At 52.9% G+C, this 23,169-nt stretch overlaps 6 protein-coding genes across 7 annotated transcripts; 4 read left to right on the plus strand and 2 right to left on the minus strand.

Moving 5' to 3' along the window:
• The first annotated feature begins 179 nt into the window (after positions 1-179).
• Positions 180-3,696, plus strand: PV07_06932 (uncharacterized protein). The gene is made up of 2 exons (XM_016393963.1): positions 180-2,963; positions 3,094-3,696. Exons 1-2 carry the CDS (start codon positions 201-203, stop codon positions 3,232-3,234), a joined length of 2,904 nt encoding a protein of 967 aa, XP_016247382.1. The 5' UTR covers positions 180-200; the 3' UTR covers positions 3,235-3,696.
• On the minus strand, positions 3,622-8,792 carry PV07_06933 (uncharacterized protein). The gene is made up of 4 exons (XM_016393964.1): positions 7,821-8,792; positions 7,607-7,774; positions 4,338-7,556; positions 3,622-4,227 (listed from the first exon to the last, which is right to left on the minus strand). The coding sequence occupies exons 1-4, from the start codon at positions 8,464-8,466 to the stop codon at positions 3,956-3,958; spliced, it is 4,305 nt and encodes a 1,434-aa protein (XP_016247383.1). The 5' UTR covers positions 8,467-8,792; the 3' UTR covers positions 3,622-3,955.
• PV07_06934 (uncharacterized protein) lies at positions 8,663-13,250 on the plus strand (the record flags this gene model as incomplete). The annotated part of the gene is made up of 2 exons (XM_016393965.1): positions 8,663-8,871; positions 9,131-13,250. 2 exons carry the CDS (start codon positions 8,663-8,665, stop codon positions 13,248-13,250), a joined length of 4,329 nt encoding a protein of 1,442 aa, XP_016247384.1.
• Positions 13,251-16,518: 3,268 nt separating this feature from the next.
• On the plus strand, positions 16,519-18,480 carry PV07_06935 (the record flags this gene model as incomplete). 2 transcript variants are annotated; one of them, XM_016393966.1, is made up of 5 exons in its annotated part: positions 16,519-16,734; positions 16,793-16,844; positions 16,900-17,055; positions 17,103-17,188; positions 17,288-18,480. In XM_016393966.1, exons 1-5 carry the CDS (start codon positions 16,573-16,575, stop codon positions 18,275-18,277), a joined length of 1,446 nt encoding a protein of 481 aa, XP_016247385.1. In that variant the 5' UTR covers positions 16,519-16,572. The 2 variants fall into 2 exon arrangements, with proteins under 2 accessions (XP_016247385.1, XP_016247386.1); XM_016393967.1 differs by lacking the exon at positions 16,519-16,734 and having other exon boundaries at positions 16,739-16,844; positions 17,288-18,277.
• Positions 18,481-18,714: 234 nt separating this feature from the next.
• Positions 18,715-20,118, plus strand: PV07_06936 (uncharacterized protein). Its single transcript, XM_016393968.1, has 2 exons — positions 18,715-18,912; positions 19,056-20,118. The coding sequence occupies exons 1-2, from the start codon at positions 18,888-18,890 to the stop codon at positions 19,433-19,435; spliced, it is 405 nt and encodes a 134-aa protein (XP_016247387.1). The 5' UTR covers positions 18,715-18,887; the 3' UTR covers positions 19,436-20,118.
• A 13-nt stretch (positions 20,119-20,131) lies between these two features.
• Positions 20,132-22,009, minus strand: PV07_06937 (uncharacterized protein). The gene is made up of 4 exons (XM_016393969.1): positions 21,771-22,009; positions 21,582-21,692; positions 20,804-21,528; positions 20,132-20,745 (listed from the first exon to the last, which is right to left on the minus strand). The coding sequence occupies exons 1-4, from the start codon at positions 21,916-21,918 to the stop codon at positions 20,302-20,304; spliced, it is 1,428 nt and encodes a 475-aa protein (XP_016247388.1). The 5' UTR covers positions 21,919-22,009; the 3' UTR covers positions 20,132-20,301.
• Between the last annotated feature and the right edge of the window lie 1,160 nt (positions 22,010-23,169).

Consider the following 23,169-nt stretch of genomic DNA (forward strand, 5'->3'; position numbering starts at 1 on the left):
TATTGTGACGGTGCTTCACGAGGCCGTGACAAGGCTGGCACACTGTAGGTCTCTTTGCTCCGCCGTAATAAAGTGCAACGCGTGACGCGCCTTGACGCGTCGAGGGCGTCCCTGCGGCACCAATTCTCCACGTAAGGGGACATTTCCACCCTTGGACTTTCCAGTCTCTCCCTCAACCGCAAAACCTCCTCATCACAACAATGGCGACTTTAGTTGACTCGATCTTGAACTCAGACGCCTTCGGCGCAACACCCTCCTCACCGCGGCGGACTCAGAACGGCACTCCCTCCTCCTCAAGACATCGCCCCTTGCTCTCCGAGAGCAATGGCATTCCCTCCGAAGCCGACGTCTTCCCTGACGATGAAGTCGTCGGCGCAGCTCGCGGTAGACCACGGAACCCTTTAGACCGCAATGTGTCGCAGGTTACGGACAAGGCAGGCGAGAAGGTACAACAAGCCTTTGAAGATTTTCTCGAGTCCCACATCGAAGAACCCTCCTCATCAGGGGCTCCTCCCTCGAGCGAGTTGCGAACAGACAAATACTACATTAATCAGATCCATGGTTTGCGAGAATTCCAGCTCTCGACGCTTTACGTGGATTTTCGCCATCTGCTATCTTATAAAGAAGGTCCTATTTTGGCAGATGCAATCGCGAACCAATTCTATCGATTCCATCCATTCTTACTCAAAGGGTTACACAACCTTCTGGCCAAATATGAGCCAGTCTATTTCAAAGATCACCGTCAGATGACGAGCAATGCTTCGCAAGCAGGCACTTCAATGGCAGGCAATGCGACTAGCGAGGGGAGCAGTCAAGGCGACAAACCACTGAATCCACAGACGGACAAACTCTTTGCGCTGGCATTTTACAACCTCCCTCTAGTGTCTCGGGTACGGCAGCTGCGAACAGATCAGATTGGGAGATTACTTTCCATTTCGGGCACTGTCACAAGAACATCAGAAGTTCGTCCCGAGCTGGCTCTCGGAACCTTCATTTGCGAAGCATGCAATACCACAGTACCGAATGTTGAGCAGACGTTCAAATATACAGAACCTACGGTGTGCCCCAATCTCACTTGTGGCAACAAGATCGCATGGCGATTGGACATCCGGAACAGCACGTTTGTGGATTGGCAGAAATGTCGCATTCAAGAGAACAGTTCTGAAATCCCCACCGGAAGCATGCCACGCACAATCGATGTCATTCTTCGAGGAGAGCAAGTGGAGCGGACAAAACCTGGCGAGAAGTGTATCTTCACAGGCACTTTGATTGTTGTACCAGATGTGTCTCAATTGGGAATCCCAGGTGTAAAACCAGAGGCCTCAAAGGATAATCGAAATTTTCGGGGTGCAGATGCTGGTGGCGCAGGAGTATCTGGCTTGAAAGCTCTAGGTGTCCGAGATCTAACCTACCGGATGGCATTTATGGCCGGCTTCTCATCCCCAGACACCACTACAGCAGGTCAATCAGCAAGTCAACTGAACGGTCAATCGACCAATATCCTGAACTCCCTGCACCAGACTGATCTATTTGATCAATACGATAGTGGAACAAAGGCTCAAGAGGCATACCTGGAGACTCTTACACAAGCTGAGATCGATGACCTGAAATACATGGTCCATTCCGACAAAATCTACAGCAGACTTGTCCAGAGTCTCGCTCCTATGGTTTACGGCCATGAAATAGTCAAGAAGGGCTTGCTGTTGCAGCTCTTGGGAGGCGTATCGAAAATGACACCGGAAGGAATGGCCCTTCGGGGCGATATCAACATCTGCATCGTTGGCGACCCGTCTACGTCCAAATCCCAATTCCTCAAATACATTGCTTCTTTCCTTCCTCGAGCAGTCTACACCTCGGGAAAAGCATCCAGTGCAGCAGGTCTGACAGCAGCGGTGGTCAAAGACGAAGAAACTGGCGAACACACCATCGAAGCCGGCGCACTCATGCTTTCCGACTCGGGAACCTGCTGTATTGACGAGTTCGACAAAATGGACTTGAGCGACCAGGTTGCCATCCACGAAGCCATGGAACAGCAAACCATTTCCATCGCCAAAGCGGGCATCCATGCCACATTAAACGCGCGTACAAGTATTTTGGCTGCCGCAAATCCCATCGGCGGGCGATACAATCGCAAGGCAACCCTCAGGTCAAACATCAACATGTCGGCGCCCATCATGTCTCGCTTCGATCTCTTCTTCATCATCCTCGATGAATGCAATGAGACGATAGACCGTCACTTAGCCGACCACATTGTCAATCTCCACATGCTGAAAGATGATTTCGTGCAGCCTGAGTTCTCCACTGAACAGCTTCAGCGCTATATCAGATTCGCGCGCACCTTCAAACCCGTCTTTTTACCCGAGGCGAAGAGGCTCTTGGTAGAGAAATACAAAGAGCTGAGAGCGAATGACGCCGGTGGCGTAGTTGGGAAGAATTCCTACAGGATTACCGTCAGGCAATTGGAGAGTCTGATCAGATTGAGCGAAGCAATCGCCAAAGCAAATTGTGTGGAAGAAATAACGGAAGTCATGGTATATGAAGCATATGATTTGCTTCGTCAATCGATCATCAGCGTCGAGAAAGATGATGTCGACGTCGAAGACGATGAAGAGGAGAGCCAGAACCGAGAAGATGACGGAGAGCATCAACGAGATGGGGATAGTCCCATGGCTGATGGTGACAACGACCATCAGGGTGAAGCCAGCACCAGGAATCGCGGCATATCTGCAACCCCTGCTGCAGCTACACGACCCACCACGAAAATCACATTCGAGAAGTACAATACCATACAAACCATGCTGGCGACGCGCATACGAGATGAGGAAGATCGGACGGGCGAAGGCCCCGAGCGCGACGCATTGCTGTTGTGGTATTTGGAGCAGATCGAAGATCAACTGGGAAGTGAAGAAGACGTTGAGCGCGAGAGAGCCCTTGCAAGGAAGGTGCTGAAGAAGATGGTTAAGGTATGCATGAGTCCCTCTTTGAACTTCTTATTGTATCACTACTTAGGCGGTCCGGCGTGGTCTCTTGCTGGGGGACTAACGTTCCGATCTACACCTTTGATGAAGTATTGACTGACTTTTTGACCTACAGGATAACATCATCATTGCGATCCGCGGAGAAGGCCTTGTTGAAGGCGACGAAGATGGCGCCGGCGAGCCTTCGGCAACAAATCAGAACCAGCGACTGAGTTACGCGCTGCACCCGAACTGCGGTATCTTCGACGACGAATGAACCGACCCGTGACATGTTACCACCAGAATTCCAAGCTAGGAGCAGGCGAACGATCGGTCTGTTGCATATCTTATTATGGAGCGACACTCGGCTATACACATGTACATCTCGTATGTTGAGGGTCAAGGTGAATGATGTGGTACGCCTGAATGAAACAACTATCATGTCATAGCATGCCAGGGGCAAGGCATGCAGGCGGACCAAGTCAATGAGAGAGGAGAGGCACAACGTTGTGGACGATTGGGTCGAATTGGGACTGGGTTTGGGGATGTGTGATGAAATTAATTGTACACGAATCAACTTGCAAAGGCGTCCTCGATGGCAGACACGGCTGCAGAGAATGTATTGGTTTCCTTGGACTCGGCTCACCGTGCAGAACGAAATCGATCGTGGCAGACGCCATTAACTCATTATGCCTTTTTGATACACAGATATTTTGACATGAAATGCTGGATGATAGCTTGATCACAGTACGCAGCAGCCCGCAATCCTTCGTGCACCGATTAACCCAAAACTCCCTGCCGGCTGGTGGTATTCATACATGCCCATCTCAACCCCTTCCGGAATAATATCGTCCCTTCTCAAGCCCTCTGCGCCTCTCGGCAAGTCGCACGAGAAGAATGCCTCCACGCCTCTTTTGAGGGATCACGTATCGTGAAGCAACGTGTTCCTGCCGGTTAAGCGGTATGCGTTGGCCAACCCCTGCCTTCAAGACTGCTTGCTAAGAGTCCAGAACCTCTTGCTCTTGTTGCTCATGATGCTCCTGGTCGCCTTGCTGCGGGCTCTCATCATCTTCTTGTCTCTCTTTCTCTTTTTTCTCGGTGAAGAACCTCCGTCGATACAGAGAAAGTGCAGCCGCCACTTTTTCGAAATCCTTAACTTCCTTAGCCCTCAATTCTGCAATGACCTGTTTCAAACCAGCATGAAATTCGTCCCGCGTGGATTTGTCTTTAATGTCGCTGGCCGAACTCAATTGGACAAGGATCTTCTCATCTGCAAGGGAAACTATGTTAGCATGGGAAATCCTGGTTGGGGGAAAGGCTGGACCATGATTCAAGACTCAAAAGACTGACAAGGCAGAGCATCAAATTCTGCTTACGTACCAGGAAGTTCAAGTTGGGCAAAATGCTGTTCCTCGCAGGCAGGATCCTTACAAGCTTCCCCGGAAAGTTCGGCGGGACAAAGGGGGCGCGTGGGGTCAATGTTGTTGCTGTAGGTTAATGAGCGATAGCCACTCTTGACTGCATCTGGATAGTCGGAGTGGAAGCGGTAGGTTTTGAAGGCGCTAAGTGGTGTCTTGTATGGCACATAATGCGTGGGTGCTGGGCAGGTGCCGTCCAGAAAAGGAGTACCATCGGTCTCTCGACTCAACCCTGGTGGTGGTCTAACCAGTGTATCAGCATCAGTCAACTGATCACCGGACTCAAGATCATCTTTGGTGTTTGCCGGCACTTCCGACACAGCACCAACTCTATTGACTCCATCATCTGCTTTGATATTAGAGGCGTCAGACTCTGTAGCACCCGAGACATCTCGCCCTCCATCGAAAGGATTCCCGGTCTCCGTGCTGGGTCCACTGGCATCAGCGATCTCTGAAGTCTCGTGGAAGTCTTGAAGTCCATCTTCCGGGACAGTCGTCGGCGTGGCGCTGTCCACCGGCGCTGTTTCAGGGTCGTATTCATCAGACTCGTCCGCCGACTGTTGCACAGGCTCCGAGGTATCGACATCTGCGGGTTCGTATTCTTCCTCATCATCTGAGCCAGACATACTCGCACTTCCATTGCTGTCATTGTCCACATCCATGGCCTCGTCGGATGTTTGCATGACCTCCACGTTTTCGGGCAAGTGCTCATGCGTTTCAACGTAATCTTCTGGTTCGGGCGAAATCTCCATCTCATCTGCTTGGAGATGCTGTGCATGGTTGACAACCCCAAGCGACTGCGCGGGCTGGATCCCCCCCTCGAGAGTACCCTGAGCATTATAGGAACCTGGAGACTCATGGGTATTTTCGCCATTCATGTTAGCATCAACCTCAGCGTCAGAGGTCTCACGGGCGGCAACAGACACCGCAGGTACGCTGAGCGAACTCTGCTGCCTCTGCAGATTTTCATCTTGGTTGTCAAGATGGCCGTTGCTCAAGTCCGACTGTGGCTCAGAGATCGTGCTTGTCGCTGGGTGCAATTGATCTGGAGAACCAATCAATCCCTCTTTTGTAGGGACCGCTTGAGCTTCGGCGAGCTTCTCAAGCTTGATTTGCTGCAGCTCATCAGAATATCGTTTCTGACCTGATCGACCTTCCTGCAATTGTTCCTCGAACTGGGAGACTTCTTTGACCAATCTCTTCTCTTGCGCCTCTAATCGATCCAAAGCCATGCGCGCATTTTGTAATTGTGCACGAACTTGCGCCAGCTCCGTGCGCGAATCCTCCAGCCGCGTCTCTGTCTTTTTCACTTTCGCATTCAGATCAGGCAAGCCTTCTTGTAAAACTTGCTGCCGTTGAGCACGCTGTCTCAGGAGTGCTTGTTTCAATACTGCCTCTCTTTCTTGAAGTTGCGCTGGAGTTAGCTTGGAGATTACCGGAGGAACTGAAGGACCCGCAGGCAGACGCTGAGTCGAAGGTCGGGAGACGCCAGGCAAGTCAGCGGTTTGCGGAATAGGTGAACTGGCCAGTTGTTGGTCTTCTCTCGTCACAGCGGGCGTCGGAGGATTCGATGATGATGGAGATTCAACTTGGCTTCTAGTTCTTTTCAGTTTGTTCCGCTGCTCCAGTTCGGCAATCTTCCGACGCATAGCTTCAATCTCTGACTGTTTGGCACGATACAACTCGTCCTTTCCTGATTCACTAGTTGAGGTGGTTCGTAGTGCGGTGGTCGAAGTCTGATTGACGGACGTTGGCTTATTGAAGAATGAGGTGGAAGTGGTCGGAATTAGAACAGGTGGCGTGTAGTCTTCCTGCATATCTTGGTCTGAATCTGATCCCATCGCCATAGCGTCGCTCCCGGGCTCTTCGACAATCTCCCCCTCCGACTGATAGTCGGCTTCGCTATCCGGGAGGGGTAGCGAAGGAGCATACTGCAGATTTTGTTGCGTATTCGGCTTCTTGGGGAGTGGTATGTCCATTATGGCTGTATCAGAATCAGAGGGACGTTTCGCTGGGACGGTGGAAGACGATAGTAATTGGTGATCCGATTGACCAACAGAAGATTCACTCTCAGCGGTAGCATTTTCTTGTCCATCGCCTCCTGCGGAGCTCATTGGTATCCCAACCACCGATCTTGCAGCTTCATCGAAGCCAGAGGATTCAGTCGAGGTCATGAACAAGCCCGGAATTAGGGATGGCATTGGGAGTTGTTTCTCAATGGAAGAAATTTTGTTTGCTGACGAAGGTATGATGCTTTCAGCTTCAGGAAGTATTCTTGAAGCGTCAATACTGATGTCACGACCAAGAGCCGTCGTGTCTGCAGGAATCTCCGATGCGGTACCTCCTGTCCTTGCCTGCGCTTCACGTCTCAGCTGTTCCATTTTCTGTTTTACAAGCTCAGTCTGAGCCTTTGGTTTCGTTCCGCTTGCTCCTGTGGTGGCAGCGACTGGTTCTGGCAGTTGCGCCGGCCGAGTCTGTGGGCTGGACCAAGATATGCCAACACTGGTTGTTTCTGCAGAGACTGTTGTCGGAGGAGTCGTTTTAGGCCCATCACTTTGTGCGAGGGTAGCTAATGTCGGGGTAGGTGTCGGACGACCTGTCTTTGCAGCGAGAAGCTGGGCGATGCGATCTTTCCGCTCCAAACCGAGAATTTGCGCCGGCTGTAGGTTCTTCAGATCCAGACCGGCCGATGGTGCAGTGGCCTCACTGACCCCACTTGGGCCAAAGGTGGTTGAGGGAGAAGGTATCGTCGAGGGTTGCGATGTTGGTTGCGCCGTAGACATTCTGGGCGTAGCCTTCTGGAATCCCACTTTCGGCTGCTGCGTAGCTGGCTGTTGCGAGGCCGCCGATAACTCTTTGCCATCAACCAGAGGATGTTGCTCACCCTGTAACTCGTCGCGAGCTTGCGATTGACCAGCTTCGATTCTGAGGCCGAGCTCTTCATACAACTCGTTCAAGATTTGAGGATTTACGCCTTCCTTTACTAGGTCTGGATAGAGGATTTTGTGAGGCACCAGGGATAGAACTGCGCCCTTCGCAAGCTGTCGGAGCTCAATAAGGGACTTATTATCGTAAGTTCTCTCAACTGGCCTCAGATTGGCGCTTCTCAAGGCTCTGCTTGAGGATGCAAAGCCACCGGATGCTCGGTCATTGATCGCCGCAGGGCGAGTTGGATCGTACGCTTGCGAACAAGTTAGTCAATTCCAGAGATGGTCAAGTTCGAAAACTCACGCGAAACATTTCCGTCTGCCGCTAGATCAGGCTCCGGGGCGCTGTTTGTATCTTTGGGTTGCGAAGCGATCATCGCCGGTTCCACTGAACCCAGCATAGACTGCTTTTGGGCGCTCGCGAACAGCATATCGAGATCTGATCTCGAGCCAAAAGACGGAAGTGTCTGGTCTGTCATCTGATTAGAGGAGAACCAGACCAAGGCCAACATACGTACCCTTGTCAGAATCCGTCCCTTTAGGAAGTGGATGTGCAGGATGTGAGATTCCACTCTGGACAGTCATTGCTGTGCCATACGCCTGGGTGTCGGTATGCACATCCATTCCACCTCGTGAGCCCGTTCGCGAACCAATGAATTGATCTCCTGCATGCTGGCGTGGTTGTTCACTTGAATTAAAGCCTGCGCCGAATACTGGCGCTCCAGCCGCGACATGTTGAGGATAGGGCGAGGAAAGGGAGGTATTCACGGGACCAGGTAGCTGCGGATACGCAGCACCGGGTATTGGCACTGGAGGAAAGTTTGGAGGGGGTGGAGGCGGGAAACCCGCACTTGCAAATTGCTTGAAGAAATCGGAATTGAAGGTAGTAGTAGGAGGGGGAAACGGATGGAAAGGAGGCGCAGGAGGACGGATCTGTGAATTGGCATCGAATCGTGGGCCATTTGTAGCAGGTGACGGCTGCGGTGGGTAAGAGGGAAGCGTCTGCATTTGTCCCTGCGGTTGCGGAAGCTGTTGAGGGATGCCTGGAGGGGTGTTGATCGGCTGCTGCAGTCCATTAGATGGAAAAGACGGGTAGTATGGCTGCTGAGGTGCGTATGAAGGCGTGCCCGCGTACAGCGAAGTGGAAGAGTAGGGATGCGCCATTTCCCCGGTGTACAGCGGCGCGGCGACAGCGATTCGGCAGAAAGCAAATCAAAACGGGCGATGTCATCGACAGAACCGAATGATCCCACAAAGACGCGCTCGCACTGATCCAGACAAACTGCTCGTCATCATCACTGAGACAGTTCGCGAGATCGCGCGCAAAGGCAGAAGGTGACCTTCTTACTGCTGCGTCACAATGCCTGCCGACTTCCTCACGTGGATCAATAACGCCCCTGAGGTATCCCTGAGAGTAGAGATCGGTGCAGAAGGGGTGCTCGTCGGGTTCGAGGTCGTTGTGGTTGACAGTTTCATCTTCTACAGATACGAAGACGGTCGAAGTGCAAGAGTCCATTTTGTCCAGAAGACCCGACTGACTTGGCATCCTGTCTACGGCGGTCTATATGAGTACGAGAGGAGGATTGCCATACGGCTCTTGTCGCCCGCCGTACTAACCATGGCCTAAACGTCCCACGGCTCCAGGAGGTGGCGTGCTCGCACGTGACTGATCTCGTTGCTCTGCAAAGGCACGCCTTCCTCAATGTGGAAGCACAAACAAAACATCGTCATCCAACCTGGGTCACGACGAGGCTACAACACTCATCAGCCCTCATCCCGCTTTGAGAATCGGGACACCGTCAATTTTACTAACACTCCGCGTCCATAGCAGTTCGTCGCATGTGAGCAACAGCGACTTCTTTGTTTTTTTGGGCGGCATCATGCTGCTCCACGACCGCAGCCCCGACACCTCTCCCTTCAACAGCCATTCTCAACGGCCTTTCGCCAGATCAGTCCATTCCGACATGTCTGTGCCCTCACCAATGTCACCCTCAAGCTTCAGCAAATCTCTCCTCTTTGCCTCCCCAACGCCTGTACAAACATCGACCACCAGACATGAGCGCCAACAATCCTACTCCCCCACCGCAACATTCAGCGCCGTCCCCTCCCACCTCCGCACACAGTCTCTCCAGCGGCAGGCAAGTACGTCCAGCACCTTTGCTCCAAAATTCATCAAATCCGAGGAAATGCGGAAAAGCGAAGATAGAATCTCGGCCATCGAAGGCGAAAATGACTTCTCCGGAAAGCGCTACGTATGGGTTAAAGATCCTGAAAAGGCATTCATCCGGGGATGGATTACCGAAGACCTTCCTGGAAATAAGGTCCTTGTGCAGTTCGACAACGGCTCATCAATAGAGACCGACGTCGACGAGGTGGATAAGGTCAACCCTGCGAAGTTCGACAAGGCCGATGACATGGCAGAGCTCACCCACCTCAACGAAGCTTCAGTCATTCACAACCTGTACACCCGATATCAGGCCGATCTCATCTACACGTATTCCGGCCTGTTCTTAGTGACCATCAATCCTTACTGTCCCTTGCCCATTTACGGTAACGACTACGTTCGGATGTACAAAGGCCAAACCCGCGAAGACACTCGACCTCATATCTTTGCAGTTTCAGACGCTGCCTTTCGTCGCCTGGTCGAAGAGGGGGAGAATCAAAGCATATTGGTGACTGGAGAATCTGGAGCAGGCAAGACCGAGAATACGAAGAAGGTCATCCAATACCTCGCAGCTGTTGCCACCTCAGATCTGGATACACCACTGACAGGGAGAACACCTGGGAAACAGCTTTCCAATCTCTCTCAACAAATCCTTCGCGCGAACCCGATCCTCGAATCTTTCGGCAACGCCCAGACAGTGAGGAATAATAATTCCTCAAGGTTCGGAAAATTCATCCGCATTCAGTTCACCCGGTCTGGGCAGATTGCTGGCGCCTTCATTGATTGGTATCTGCTCGAAAAGTCTCGAGTGGTCAAGATCAGCCAACAAGAACGGAGTTATCATGTTTTCTACCAACTATTAGCGGGGGCCGACCAAAGAATGAGAGATACATTGCTTATTTCAGGCATGGACGTGGAGGATTTCGCCTACACACGAGCCGGTAATGACACCATTGGCGGCGTGTCCGATCGCGATGAGTGGAACACGCTGATTGAAGCATTCCACATCATGAATTTCTCCGAAAAGGACCAAATGGCCGTCTTCAGAACCATTGCCGCTATATTACATCTTGGCAATGTCGCAGTCCGGCAAGAAAGCAGAGCAGCAGACCAGGCTTCACTGGCCCCAGAAGCCCGAACTTCGGTAGACAAGGCATGTCGATTACTGGGTGTGCAACCAGACCCGTTTGTCAAGGCCCTTCTCCATCCAAAAGTCAAAGCCGGACGAGAATGGGTAGAGAAAACCCAGACCCCAGAGCAAGTCCGTCTTGCCCTAGATGCCCTGGCAAAAGGCATTTACGAGCGTGGCTTCGGAGATCTCGTGTCGAAAATCAATCACCAACTGGACAGAGGAGGGGTCAGCAGTGATGACAGCCACTTTATCGGAGTACTTGACCTTGCTGGTTTCGAAATTTTCGAGACGAATAGCTTCGAACAACTCTGCATCAACTACACCAACGAAAAGCTCCAGCAATTCTTCAACCACTATATGTTTGTTCTGGAGCAAGAGGAATATGCTCGTGAGCAGATTGAGTGGCAGTTCATTGACTTTGGAAAAGACCTCCAGCCGACGATCGATTTGATCGAGCTGCCCAACCCAATCGGGATCTTCTCTTGTCTGGATGAAGACTCAGTCATGCCCAAGGCTACAGACAAATCCTTCACCGAGAAACTCAACTCCTTGTGGGAGAACAAGACACCGAAATATGCTCCTGCTCGCACTAGACAGGGGTTTATCCTCACACACTACGCTGCAGAAGTCGAGTATTCTACCGAAGGCTGGTTGGAAAAGAATAAAGACCCTTTGAACGACAACTTGACCCGGCTTCTTGCTGCGTCGAAGGACGAGCATATCGCTTGCCTCTTCTCGGACTGTATCGACGAGGTCGACGAGCCGTACAGCCCTCGAAGTCGGGTCAAGAAAGGCCTATTCAGGACCGTGGCGCAAAGACACAAAGAACAGCTGAGTATTCTGATGAGACAGCTGCACTCCACCCAACCTCATTTCGTCCGTTGCATTCTACCCAACCACAAGAAAAAGCCCAAGCAGTTCGTTGCTCCATTGGTATTGGACCAGCTGAGATGCAATGGCGTGCTTGAGGGTATCCGAATAGCACGCACGGGTTTCCCCAACCGTTTGACTTTTGCAGAATTCCGGTCCAGGTACGAGGTTTTGTGCGAGAATATGCCGAAAGGGTATCTAGGAGGGCAGGAGGCTGCGAAAATCATGCTTGATCGGCTCAAGATGGATCAGTCAAATTATCGCGTGGGTCTCACGAAGGTCTTCTTTCGTGCAGGAGTTCTGGCCGATTTGGAGGAGCAACGCGACAGTCTGATCCGGGAGATCATGTCCAGTTTTCAATCTGTTGCTCGAGGCTTCATGCAACGACGCTTGGCTTTCAAACAGCTGTACCGTGCCGAAGCCACAAGGGTTATTCAGCGGAATCTCAACGTATACCTTGATCTCCAAGCGAATCCGTGGTGGCGGCTCTTTGTCCGTATGAAACCTCTGCTAGGAGCGACTCGGACTGCAAGTGAAGTCAAAAAAAGAGACGAGAAAATCGAGCACTTGCAAGCAAAGATGAGGCAAGACGCAGCAGAAAGACAGAGAGTGGAAGAAGAACGAAGGCGCGCAGAGATTGAAGCCCACCGAGTACAGCAGACTTTAGATTCAGAACGAGCGCTAGCTCTGGACAAAGAGGAGATCTTCAAGAGATTACAGTACCGTGAGAACGAGTTGAGCGAGAAGCTGGCCGAAGCGATTGCAGAGCAAGAGACACTGGAGGATCAGTTAGACGAAGCGTTGGATTGCAAAAAGAAGACGGAAGAAGAGCTAGCCACTCGTCGGGAGCAGGTTCTGCAGGCTGGCCAGATCATAACGAGACTGGAAGCGGAGAAGAAAGAGCTTCAGCGACAGATCGATAAACTGGAAGACGAGCTGGAAAGTGTGGAGAAGTCGCACACTCAAAACGATGACAGGCTCGAAACCATCAGTCAGGAACTTCGTTCGTTGCGAAGCAATCTGAGCGTGAAAGATCGCAAGATATCTGAACTCGAGGCAAGCCTGCAACAAGCAGAGAAGGACAAGGAAAATCGCACTTCAAGCCTTGAGCAGGAACTTCGATCTCTGAAAAGCCAACTTTCACAACGCGACCGAGCAACAGAAGGTCTCGAGCAGGAACTTCGCTCACTAAAGAGCCAACTCTCCCAAAGAGAGAGAACAACGGAAGACTTGGAAAAGAAACTTCATCGTGCTGAGTCCCTCCGGGCCGAAGAGAACAGGAGGCAGGCAGAAGACTTTGACGTGCAAGTCCGCTCGCTCAGAAATGAACTCAATGCCAAGGAGCGCAAACTGCATGAGCTCGAGAATGCGCTGTCCAAAATTGACCAGGATGCCGAGGCCAAACTGTCGCAATCTACTGGCGAATTGAGCAACACCAAGAGGCTACTCCGAGAAACTCAGGGCCAGAACGAAGAGCTTAGGAAGCAAATCACGAGTATGTCCGTCGCATCTGCGAAGCATGAAGAGTCACTGCGTCGCAAAGAAGGCGAGCTATCAGCGATCCTGGCGGATGTGGAACAACACCAGCGCGAGAAAGCGGATTTACGAAAAGAGAACGACAGGCTGAAAGGAGGACACGAGGGTTTGGCGGCGGAAAAGAGAGAAGTGATGGCGCAGATGGAAAGGATGCGGGAGCAGAGGACGAAGATGGAGAGGGAGGCAGTGGAAGTCAAGAAGTGTTTGGAAAGGGTGATGCCTTTTTTCTCGCAGAATTTCTCATGAGAACAGAAAGGCATCGAGTGAGTGACAACGCATGGGACATGGAAATGAGACGAAGTCAATAGCGTCCAGCAAGGCTCTCGAATAAGCCTGGCATGAATCGGTTAATGTGTTTGGCGGATTTGCGTTGGTGTACTGGACCCAACGGTTTGATTATGCATATGCACTGCAGGCAGAGTTTTTTTCAGCACTGTACATAGGTCACGGTTGGACAGCAATCAATACTGTGTATGTGAACCGTGTGTGTTTGTTGTTGGCGAGGCTGCGAGGCTGCGAAGCTGCAAGGCTGAAGAGGCCCTTTTCGTCGTAAGGCTGCGAACGTCATCGTCCAGCATCGAAGCTCCCAACCACTGCTATATTTTCTTCCAACCCAACTCGGCGTAGGGCATACCACGTCCACTCGAACCTCTGCCCCTTCAGACGGACGGGCATGGAGGCGTTTGAGTTGGTGTACCTAATCCACCACTCTTGCCTCTCTACGCCGTCCTAATGCTCAGCCATTCTGCATCCGCAGTAAGTGTTGGGCGCCCAGAATCGCTGGCTGATTGACCACTTCGACATGCTTGAACTGAAGCTCGGCCGCGTGCAAGGCTTCTTTGAATGCTTCGACGAAGATTTTGCTCTGCATCAAGCCGCCGGCCAACACCAGGCTGGATGTCGCAGTATCACTTTGTCCAGATCTTGTGAGCGGATCAAGCAGCCGGACTAGGCTCTCGATCGCTTTTTGGACGATATTCTTTGCTTGTGCATCGTCGGGACTGGCATCGATCACAAGCCGGGCAACATGCGCAATCTGTTTCTTTTTCTGCATGTCTGAGGAGGACGATAGCACGGCGCTCAGTAAGTCCAAGTCCTGTGTGTCTGTGCCATTCGCGCAGAACGAGTCGAAAATTCGTTGAACGAGCACATCTGGGAAGAACGTGCTGTCCGCATCCAAGCTCCGTCTTCGATTGTTGGCCTCGTCAGCCGCAGATAATGCAAGACGAACCGCCTGTCGCCCAATATCAAATCCGGAGCCATCGTCCCCCAGAAGATGACCCCAGCCTCCCGACCTCCCGACGCGGACGAACCGGTCTCCTCGACGTTGAAAAGTCATTGCAATCGAGCCAGTTCCGGCTACCAGCACAATTACGGAGTGGCTATCGTGCTTCTCCGCTGCCGAAGTCGCCAACAGTTCGATGTCATTTGTGACTTTCAATGTCGCCCCAAGAGGCCGCTTGAAGAGCTTCTCCAGCACGCGGTCGACGGTGACTGCGGTTTCCTTGCGGTCATGGCCAGCGAGGGCGATCCAGACGGATGAGAAGAGGCCAGGAGTCCACAGCCCTGCTCTGAGTCTGGAATGCGTGTCGCAGGCTCTTTGTATCGCTACCGATATTGACTGAGTGGCAGCCTCGATGCCGACGTCGGTTACATTGCAACCTGGGCCTTCGCCGTATCCTCTTTGACCATCTGCAGAGATCACGACTGCGGCGCATTTGCTTCCACCACCATCAACGCAGAGAACATATTCTAGGGCACGGGTGTCGGTTGTTGTTTGACCATTCAAACCTCCATTAGTAGGCCTCTTCAGCACATTAGCCAGGACACCGCCGGCTTCTTCCAGGAGTGCCTTTGCCTCTGCTACTGAGGCTCCTAAGCCTAATGTTGCAATGGCGAGCTTGACACTTCCCTGGCAGTTTGAGAGAAGAGCATCCAGGCCGGCGTCCGAGTCGGGACACTGGGAGCCACAGATGGTCCGCAATATATTTCGAGATCGCAGTTGCAGTTTGACGTTTGTTGCTCGGAGATCAACCATCTGGCTTCGATCAGCGTCTTCTGATACAAGACATGTTGACGGCGGGGGTTGATTTCATACCATGTTTCCGTAAGTCTTCCCAATTTTGATCATCGTTCCCGTGCTGAGCATGTTGAGAACCAGCTTCGTCGCCGTACCGGCCTTCATCCTCGTGCTTCCTGTAACAACTTCAGGCCCGACAACAGCATCAATCATGAAATCCACATCCCCGCTGGTGCTCATGGCAGAAGGCTGTGCGCAGGCCACGCCGACCGTTGCACAACCGAGACTCTTAGCATAAGACAGACAGCTCAAGACATAAGGAGTGCGACCAGACGCTGCGATGCCGATCAATGAGTCAACCCCGCCATTCACCTGGAGCGTTTTGAGATCTCGGACCGCGGCATCAAGGTCGTCTTCTGCACCTTCTTGTGCATTTCGAAGAGCCGTATCTCCACCGGCGATGATGCCCACAAACTGACCCTCGGGAGCGGAATATGTGGGTGGTATTTCTGAGGCATCCAAAACACCCAGCCTATATTACCGGAATCGCGATCAGATATGGAATTCTCCTCCTTGTCGAAGTGCTCCTGGTGGCTTACCTTCCGCTGGTCCCGGCACCAACGTATACCACTCTGCCGCCAGCCTGGACTCTCGCCGCTAAGCAATCAATGGCCGCCGCTATGACAGGAATGCATCTCGAGACTGCCTCCGAAACAGTTGCGTCTTCTGCATTGATGATGCGACAGAGCTCGATTGTTGGGATTTGATCAATATCAAGACTCTTTGCATTCCTTTGCTCGGTCTGCAATGCGACCAAGTTCTCGGATGTCTCCATGGGCTCTTGTCTTCCCTTTCTTCACCTCATCACTGGGCCATCCAGGCCGTTCGCCGCTTGCCAGCACTTTGAGCAAGAGACGAGGACAAAAGCAGCTCCCCAAGGTTGGAAATCCCACCCACCGGCTGAAGACATCTTTCCTTCTCTTCCAATCTCCCAAGATCCTACCGTATTCCGAACCTGGAAGATCCACTTGCACCAGGCGCGATTGTGATCTGATTTAATAATGGATTGTCACGCTCATCCCTCAATGCAACTCCAAGGACAATAGCGCAAGCTGAAATGGGCAGGCATGCGGAGAACCACGCCCTGCATCAAGGACTCATGCCTCCGGCGACCGGCTGGGTGAGCCGGGTACATCTCCCGCAATGCTCATGTCGTCTTGAAAGCCGGTGGGGATCAGGCTTGTAGGCGGTTACCGAAGGATTCCACTTACCGCTAACCGTTGATCTCGTCCAGATGAAGCAAAAGTCCCCCCTCACCCCGTCAAGCCTTTCGCCTCAGCGATGAGCCTTATCAAAGGCTAATCAGGGCATTGCGGGTTGAGGAGAGCAAGTAGTCGATGTAACGGTATCCTTCGGGCTGGGAGATATCTGGATTGTTACGACCATGTCGCCAATCTATATGCAGCTCCTTATATGGGCGTTGTCCATTGCGGAGCTCAACCATCTGTGCACTCCCTAACGATCCATTCGTGACTGCAAGTCTTCAACATGGTCAAAGAAGAGGAGGCACAGGCTGTGCAGCCGGTTGAATCGCATCAGAGCAATGTTGAGCGAGCGGATGGCTCCCACTTCTCATCCGTCAAGTCCTTCTATGCGCACCCATGGACTCAGATTCTGCTCATCAGCCTGATATGCTTCTGTTGCCCTGGGGTAAGCATACCTGTATCCTACAGAGATAGACGAAGAAGGCATGGTGACCTATCGTTAGATGTACAACGCACTTGGTGGTCTAGGAGGTTCTGGACAAGTCGATCCCACAGGTATTTGAAGCATGCCAAATAGGTCAAGAGTCGTGTTATTGACCAGCCAGCACAGTCGCCGCGAATGCTACCGTCGCTCTCCTTTCCGCAACCGCCGGCACAGCATTATTCATAGTCGGTCCTCTCTTTTCCTACACTGGGCCTCGGATCTGCTTTTTGCTCGGAGGCTGGACGTATGCTCTGTACAGCGGCAGCCTGCTCAATTTCAACCGTAAGGATGTTCGGTCCCGTGAAGGTACTTTCCTGACCAGTGCGCAGATCATGACAACGGCGCGTTCGTCATTGCATCCGGTGCTATTCTGGGCGTCGGTGCCTCGATGCTTTGGGTTGTCCAGGGCGCTATCGTAAGGGTTCTTCTTTCACTCGAATGTCTATTTCTTGTTGATAGAGCCATTGTCGTGATGGCTCCCTCATGATCAGCACAAGCTAACAGAGATTGGTAGATGACCACCTACGTCGCGGAGTCCCAGAAAGGCCGTGCTATTGCCGTCTTTTGGATCGTCTTCAATCTCGGTGGTGGAGTGGGCAGCCTCGCCTCCTTCGGGCTCAACTTCCACTCCAAATCCGGCACGGTCTCGGACTCGACCTACATCGCACTGATGGTCATCATGCTCTTCGGCTGGGTATTGGGGGTCTTTATTTGTTCGCCAAAACGGATCCGTCTGGCGCAGCTCCACGCCGCCGTCGAAAGGGAGAAGCACTCGTGGAAGTCCACCATCGAGATCGCGGTGCGGACCATGGCCAGTTGGCGGGTCTTCTGCATGCTGCCTCTGTTCTTCTGCGCCAACGTCTTCTACTCGTACCAGCAGAACCAGGTCAACGGCATGACCTTCAACATTCGAACTCGGTCACTCAATGGGGCCTTGTACTGGATTGCGCAGATGCTCGGCGGTCTCCTGATCGGCGTCCTGCTGGACCTACCGTTTCTCACCCGTCCCATGCGAGCCCGCGTCGGGTGGGTCGTGCTCTTTGTCACCGGCATGTCCATCTGGGGTGGCGGGTATGCGTTTCAGAAGTGGCAAGACCGGCGCCTGGCTGCCGGGTTCAAGCAGGACGTCGACTACACCCAGGGCTCGGTGTCGACCGGCCCGATTTTCCTGTACATCTTCTACGGGGCGTACGACGCGCTGTGGCAAGGGTTCTGCTACTGGCTCATCGGCACCGAGTCGAACTCGACCTCGCGGGCCGCCATTCTCGTCGGCGCGTACAAGACCTTCCAGGCGACGGGCGGAGCAATGGCTTGGAGGATCAACGCCTTGCACAAGAGTCCGATGACGCAGCTGGGGATGAACTGGGGCTTGTCGATGGGGTCGTTGGTGATCGTCTTGCCAACAGTCTGGACCGTCACGGCTATAACCATCGAGAAGCCGGTACGTGACCAGGATCTGGAGATGAAGATCCAGGAGGTTGAAGCTGGGGTGGACAAACAGTGATTGGGTTCAAAGTCTCCCTTCAAAAGCAGCGTAGGCATCAGTGGAGGTCATCACCTCACTGGCTAAAACTGGAGCACACAAGTGTAGATACTTCACTATTCTGCAAAAACGAAGCGACGATGTGGATCGAGGATTGAATAGCAATGCCTCCATATCCCAGCACCGCCTGGAATGCCCCGGCGACAAAAAGTTCAGTACCACGATTGTTCTATGGTGTAACCTTTCCCATTGGCTTCATCGCAGATGCTGGGGGTCTCTGTCCTCTTACCCGGAGGAAGGAGCGTCCTTCAAGCAATCTCCCAACAGCCACGCGACCCATCTCAAAGTTCATGTCCGCAAGGCTGCAGCCTCGTCAATTCCCCTTGACGATTCTCGGAAAAGGCAGTTTTTCCGCCTCCGCCAGTTGGAGAACATTTTGCATTTGCCATCCCCAAATAGTCGACTGACGCTCAAACGGCTCTGCTCGTGCTTCCGCAGCTACTCTTGTGCGAACGCCCTACCTATTTCTCACAGCTTTGCTTCCAAGAAGAAAGTCTACCAACCAATACGTGGTCACTTTTAATACCTCTCCTGTTCCTCCAGGCCCAACGAGCACGTCGCTGCGTTCAAAATGCCATCCTCGTGTAAAGATATCCGTACGTCCTGTCCCGCCACCATGCATGCTCTTACATTTTCCACCTCGCGAACAACCAGTCGTGTCGAGCACTGCAGCTGTTCCTCGCTAGCTGACTCAAAGCTGCGATCTATGACTAACATCCCTTTCTCTCCCACCTGACAGGCGACGCGCTCGCCCAATGCCTCCAAAACAGCGACTGCATCCTTGTCCAGCGCCACACGCCCGTCGAATGCCTTTCGCACCCCTTGCTCGAAACCCTCCCGGAGCAATGCCAACAGCTCAAGATCGGGTTCCGGGAATGCCGGCGCGGACTGGTCGACATGAGGAAACGGTTCCGAGGCAACGCGCCCATCTCCACGAGCTTGGAACTCGAGGGCGGCGACGGGAGCGGGAGAAAAGTCGACGGCGCCCCGGGGGGAGGGCTCAAGAGCCAGCTGTACGCTGGACGGCCGGCGTTTGATGTCCGAGAGCAGATGGGCAAGGGCCAGAAAGGGGAGGTCGAGGGGCTGGGGTTTGACGAGAGTAAGACAAGGGGGCTGTAAGTGATGTTTCGCAAGATCGAGAGCACCGCGGACCCGAGACGATATGATTCGCATTGCTTGGCTGGAGGTCGAAAGCCCAGCGATCATCCCAAGTATGGCGTAGGCGTCCTTTCAAGAGAAGAAGCATCTCATGTTCGCCGGACAGCCTGGGGAGATCTTCGCTGCTCCAACGCCGGAATCCCGTCCTCAGACACCACCAGCGGCCACGCAGACCTGCGCCGAGAACTGGCCGGCTCAATCAGACCCAATCCAGCAGGTCTTTCTCACCTCTCAGGAGCGATTCGCATAGCTTGAAGCCATCCCCGACTGACCTCGACTTTGAATGGCACAGTCGACTCAACTTGTCCGTGGGGCCGCGAAGAGCTAGAGGCTGCGAGACAATAGGTGGCACAGTGACCCAAAGACTCGGCGCTCCAACGATCGCGTTGCTGTTTTGTGGCCATCGCTCAAAGAGTGTGAATTTCACTGGACATCCTTCTCCATCTAGAGCAAGGGAGCTCATTCTGAAAATTGTGGAACGACATGTAGCGAATGCTTGCGGCAAGACTTGTAAGAGATCGAGAAGGAGCCGGCCGAAAGAGGGTCAATATTGCAAATGGCGCACCGCTGTCACGATAGCATGTACAATAGATAGCATGGACATAGTTCAACAAAGCAAAGCATGAAACGAATCAACATCTGGTCTAAAGAAAATCATTGCTGAATTGATCGCTTTTCTCATTCGAAGCCTTTTCTCTCTAAAGAATCCCTTATATATGCTCAGTTCATCCGCCAATGAAGCCCGTTAGAGTACATTGAAATTCTTGTTCCGCCGTGGAAACCAACCAGCATGACCACGCCTCGGGGCGAAAAGCCTTGCACCTAATTCACCTAGGGGTGCTCACACTCAACTTCCTCCGCCGCTCGGCTTCCTCCTTGGGCGGCTCGCAGTACAGCCACACCATGACAAAGGCCACGAATCCCAAGATGACGCTCCACAAGCCCCCAATCCACGGCCACGCGCCGCTGATGGCCCAACTCCGTGGCCACTCGTCGTGTGCAAAGTGTCTCACGGTGACCTGTCTCTTCTCCTCGATGTAAGTGAGGAAGGGCCGCTTGTAGTTGACCTTGAATGCGAAGATGCCGTGCTGGTCGGGGGTCGTGAACGTCGTGCTGAAGACGGTGCTGTTGGGGGTCACGGAGGACGGATGGAGAGGGATGCGGTGGAAGGGGGAGAGCATGGTGAACTCGAGTTGGAGGGCATCATTGGGAGGGACGGTGAAGGGCACGTAGTGTGTTCGGTCGTATTGGCCGATTTCGATGGAGAATTTCTGGCGAAAGTTGTCAGTCACTTGAAGAGAGCTATACAGTGCCAGACCAGACACCTACCACGTCATTTTTGATTCGATAGATAGCCGGATCGTACTCGCTGATCTGCGTGGTATTTTCCCCCGCCTTGGTGGCCGACTTGATCTCATAATGTTGGATATGGAAGACCTTGAGAACGCCGATCTCCTGGAAGGTCCATTCTGTCAATTGCTTTGCAAACTCCCTGTTCGCAGTCTTCACGCTCTTCCCGGTCGGCGACTTCACCGATGCGTCGAACCATTTGTCTTGAAGCATTTCCAACGAACCGAGGACTGTGAATCTTGCAGAGTTGCGCGCTTGCATTGCCGATACGAGCGCCAATTGTGAGCCCGTGGCGAAGGGCTCCTCCACGCTCTCGCCCTCCTCTTTTGGATTATATGCATACGCAGTGACGGGCGCCTTCAAAACCGGCGCTAGTAGAGGACTTGTATTTCCCAAGGTCTGGCCAACTGCTTTGGGCACAGCTAGGGTGCCGTCGCCACCAAAGAAGTTGACGACATCGGGCCTCAACTGCCCCGGGCGATCAACCAGTAGTACATCGTGCTTTTCGGCCGCGGAGACGGTATCGTAGTTGAAATGGTCGACTACCACCGAGGACTTATCGGGAGACAATGAGATATCAAACTCGAGCAGGAGGGAAGAGATGGCGGAAGGCGTGCCCGCGTCGGAGGACAGACCAAGCAAGATGTTTCCACCTGCATTGACATAGTCAAGCAGTATCTTGGGAGTCAAGGCTGGACCGTAGCCTGTTCATTCTCAGTATCTAGCCCGAGCAAAGCTTTGGGTTGGCAATCATTACCTTTCGATTTTGGAGGTGTAAGGAGTAAATGATCGTAGGCCAATTGGCCGTGTCTGAAGAGTGCCAGGTCCTCATTTCTGGGAGACTGGAAAGACAGTTTAAAGTCACGCCCTGGTTAATTGAGGTCGAATCAGCCGCCGGTCGTCCCAGTCGCGTCATAGAATGGCCCCGACTCCCAAAGAAACATACCTTCCAGATCAGCCCAGAACTGCGAGTAGAGTCCCTTTTGCGATTCGTCTTCAAGAACGACCAGGACTCTATCTCCCACAGCGCTGTTGGCGAACACGGCGCTCAGCAGTGATAGGAGGACAAGACAAACTGAAGAGAAGAGCCGCATCTTGAGAGAAGACAAGATGGACCGACCTGGTTCCCGTGCTTAAGCAGGGACATTCATTCGGAGGTTGTTGCTGTAATTGCGTACGCTCCCCCAATGGCTTTGCGGACTGCGGAGACGTGGTCAATTAATCTTCTCCTCAGCCTTGTCGCAAGCTGGTCATATGCTCCGCCGTAGCTGCCAAGGCTGCCTTCCGAACCTCGTCTCGAGCTTCAACGCTCTGCCTCTCATGGCGCTCCCTCAGACAACCGCCAATTGAGCCCGACGTAGGGCGAGACAACGGGACAACCCACGGTGATCATATTGATTGCTTCTCTCCTTTGCGAACCGCTACCATCTGAAACCCGACTCGAGCTCGCAAAGTCAGCCGATCCTCGCTTTACAGCTCAGCTTCTACGAAACAAAGCAAAGCTTCCTCCCTCCATACCCTCGTCACCAGCCTGTCCACGCGATCACGACCTCATCTCCTCTAGCTGTCCTGCTCCAGGCCCCTCCTAGCGCACACATCACCTGCCCTCCACGCCCTCTCATTGAGCAACAATGTCCGGCGCCCCTCAACGTTTTTGGGGTCAACCCATCCGGTATCTTCGCTGGGCCGCGCACGAGAAGCCGGCGATTTTCTGGAGCTGTGTGATAGGCGGCCTGGGTCCTGCGACATTTGTCTTTATACCACCGATGAGGAGATACTTTGGAGACCAGGATCCACCGAGAATTCCGCTGACTTATCCCGGTACGTACACACGAGTCGAGAGACTATTGTCCGTTTTCTAGAGGCGGTGATATCCTTGTGGGAAACCAGCTTCGGTTCGTACTCAGAATGAGGAGAAACGAAAAGGGGGAGATTGAAGCATCAACAAGGGGATACCTGGTTGCTCTGGGTCTACAGTCTTTAGAAATCCCATGAGTTGCAGACAGTCAAAGAGGAGCCATTGGACAGGCAAATGCACCTTGAGGGACGATGTTGCTGGGACGAAACCTGCTAACACACATCTCTTTCTAGTACCAAGTGGACCGAGAAAGATACCGACGGGCTTCGATGACCCGGAATGAAAGCCCAAGTTTATTTAGATCCCAACTGGCCGAGATCTCACGTTCTTGGGCGATCGGGTACTTAATACAGGCCCTTGCAGTCTAGAGGCGGAGGAGTGGTCTACAATGGCTCTGATTATGCTGGCAGTAGAGAAGGCGATGGTGGTCAAGCAATGTACATAGCGAGCCGGACTACAGTTCATGACGAAAGGGACAGAAAACCAT

This window comes from Cladophialophora immunda (assembly GCF_000835495.1).
Source record: "Cladophialophora immunda strain CBS 83496 unplaced genomic scaffold supercont1.4, whole genome shotgun sequence".
Taxonomy (NCBI): domain Eukaryota; kingdom Fungi; phylum Ascomycota; class Eurotiomycetes; order Chaetothyriales; family Herpotrichiellaceae; genus Cladophialophora; species Cladophialophora immunda.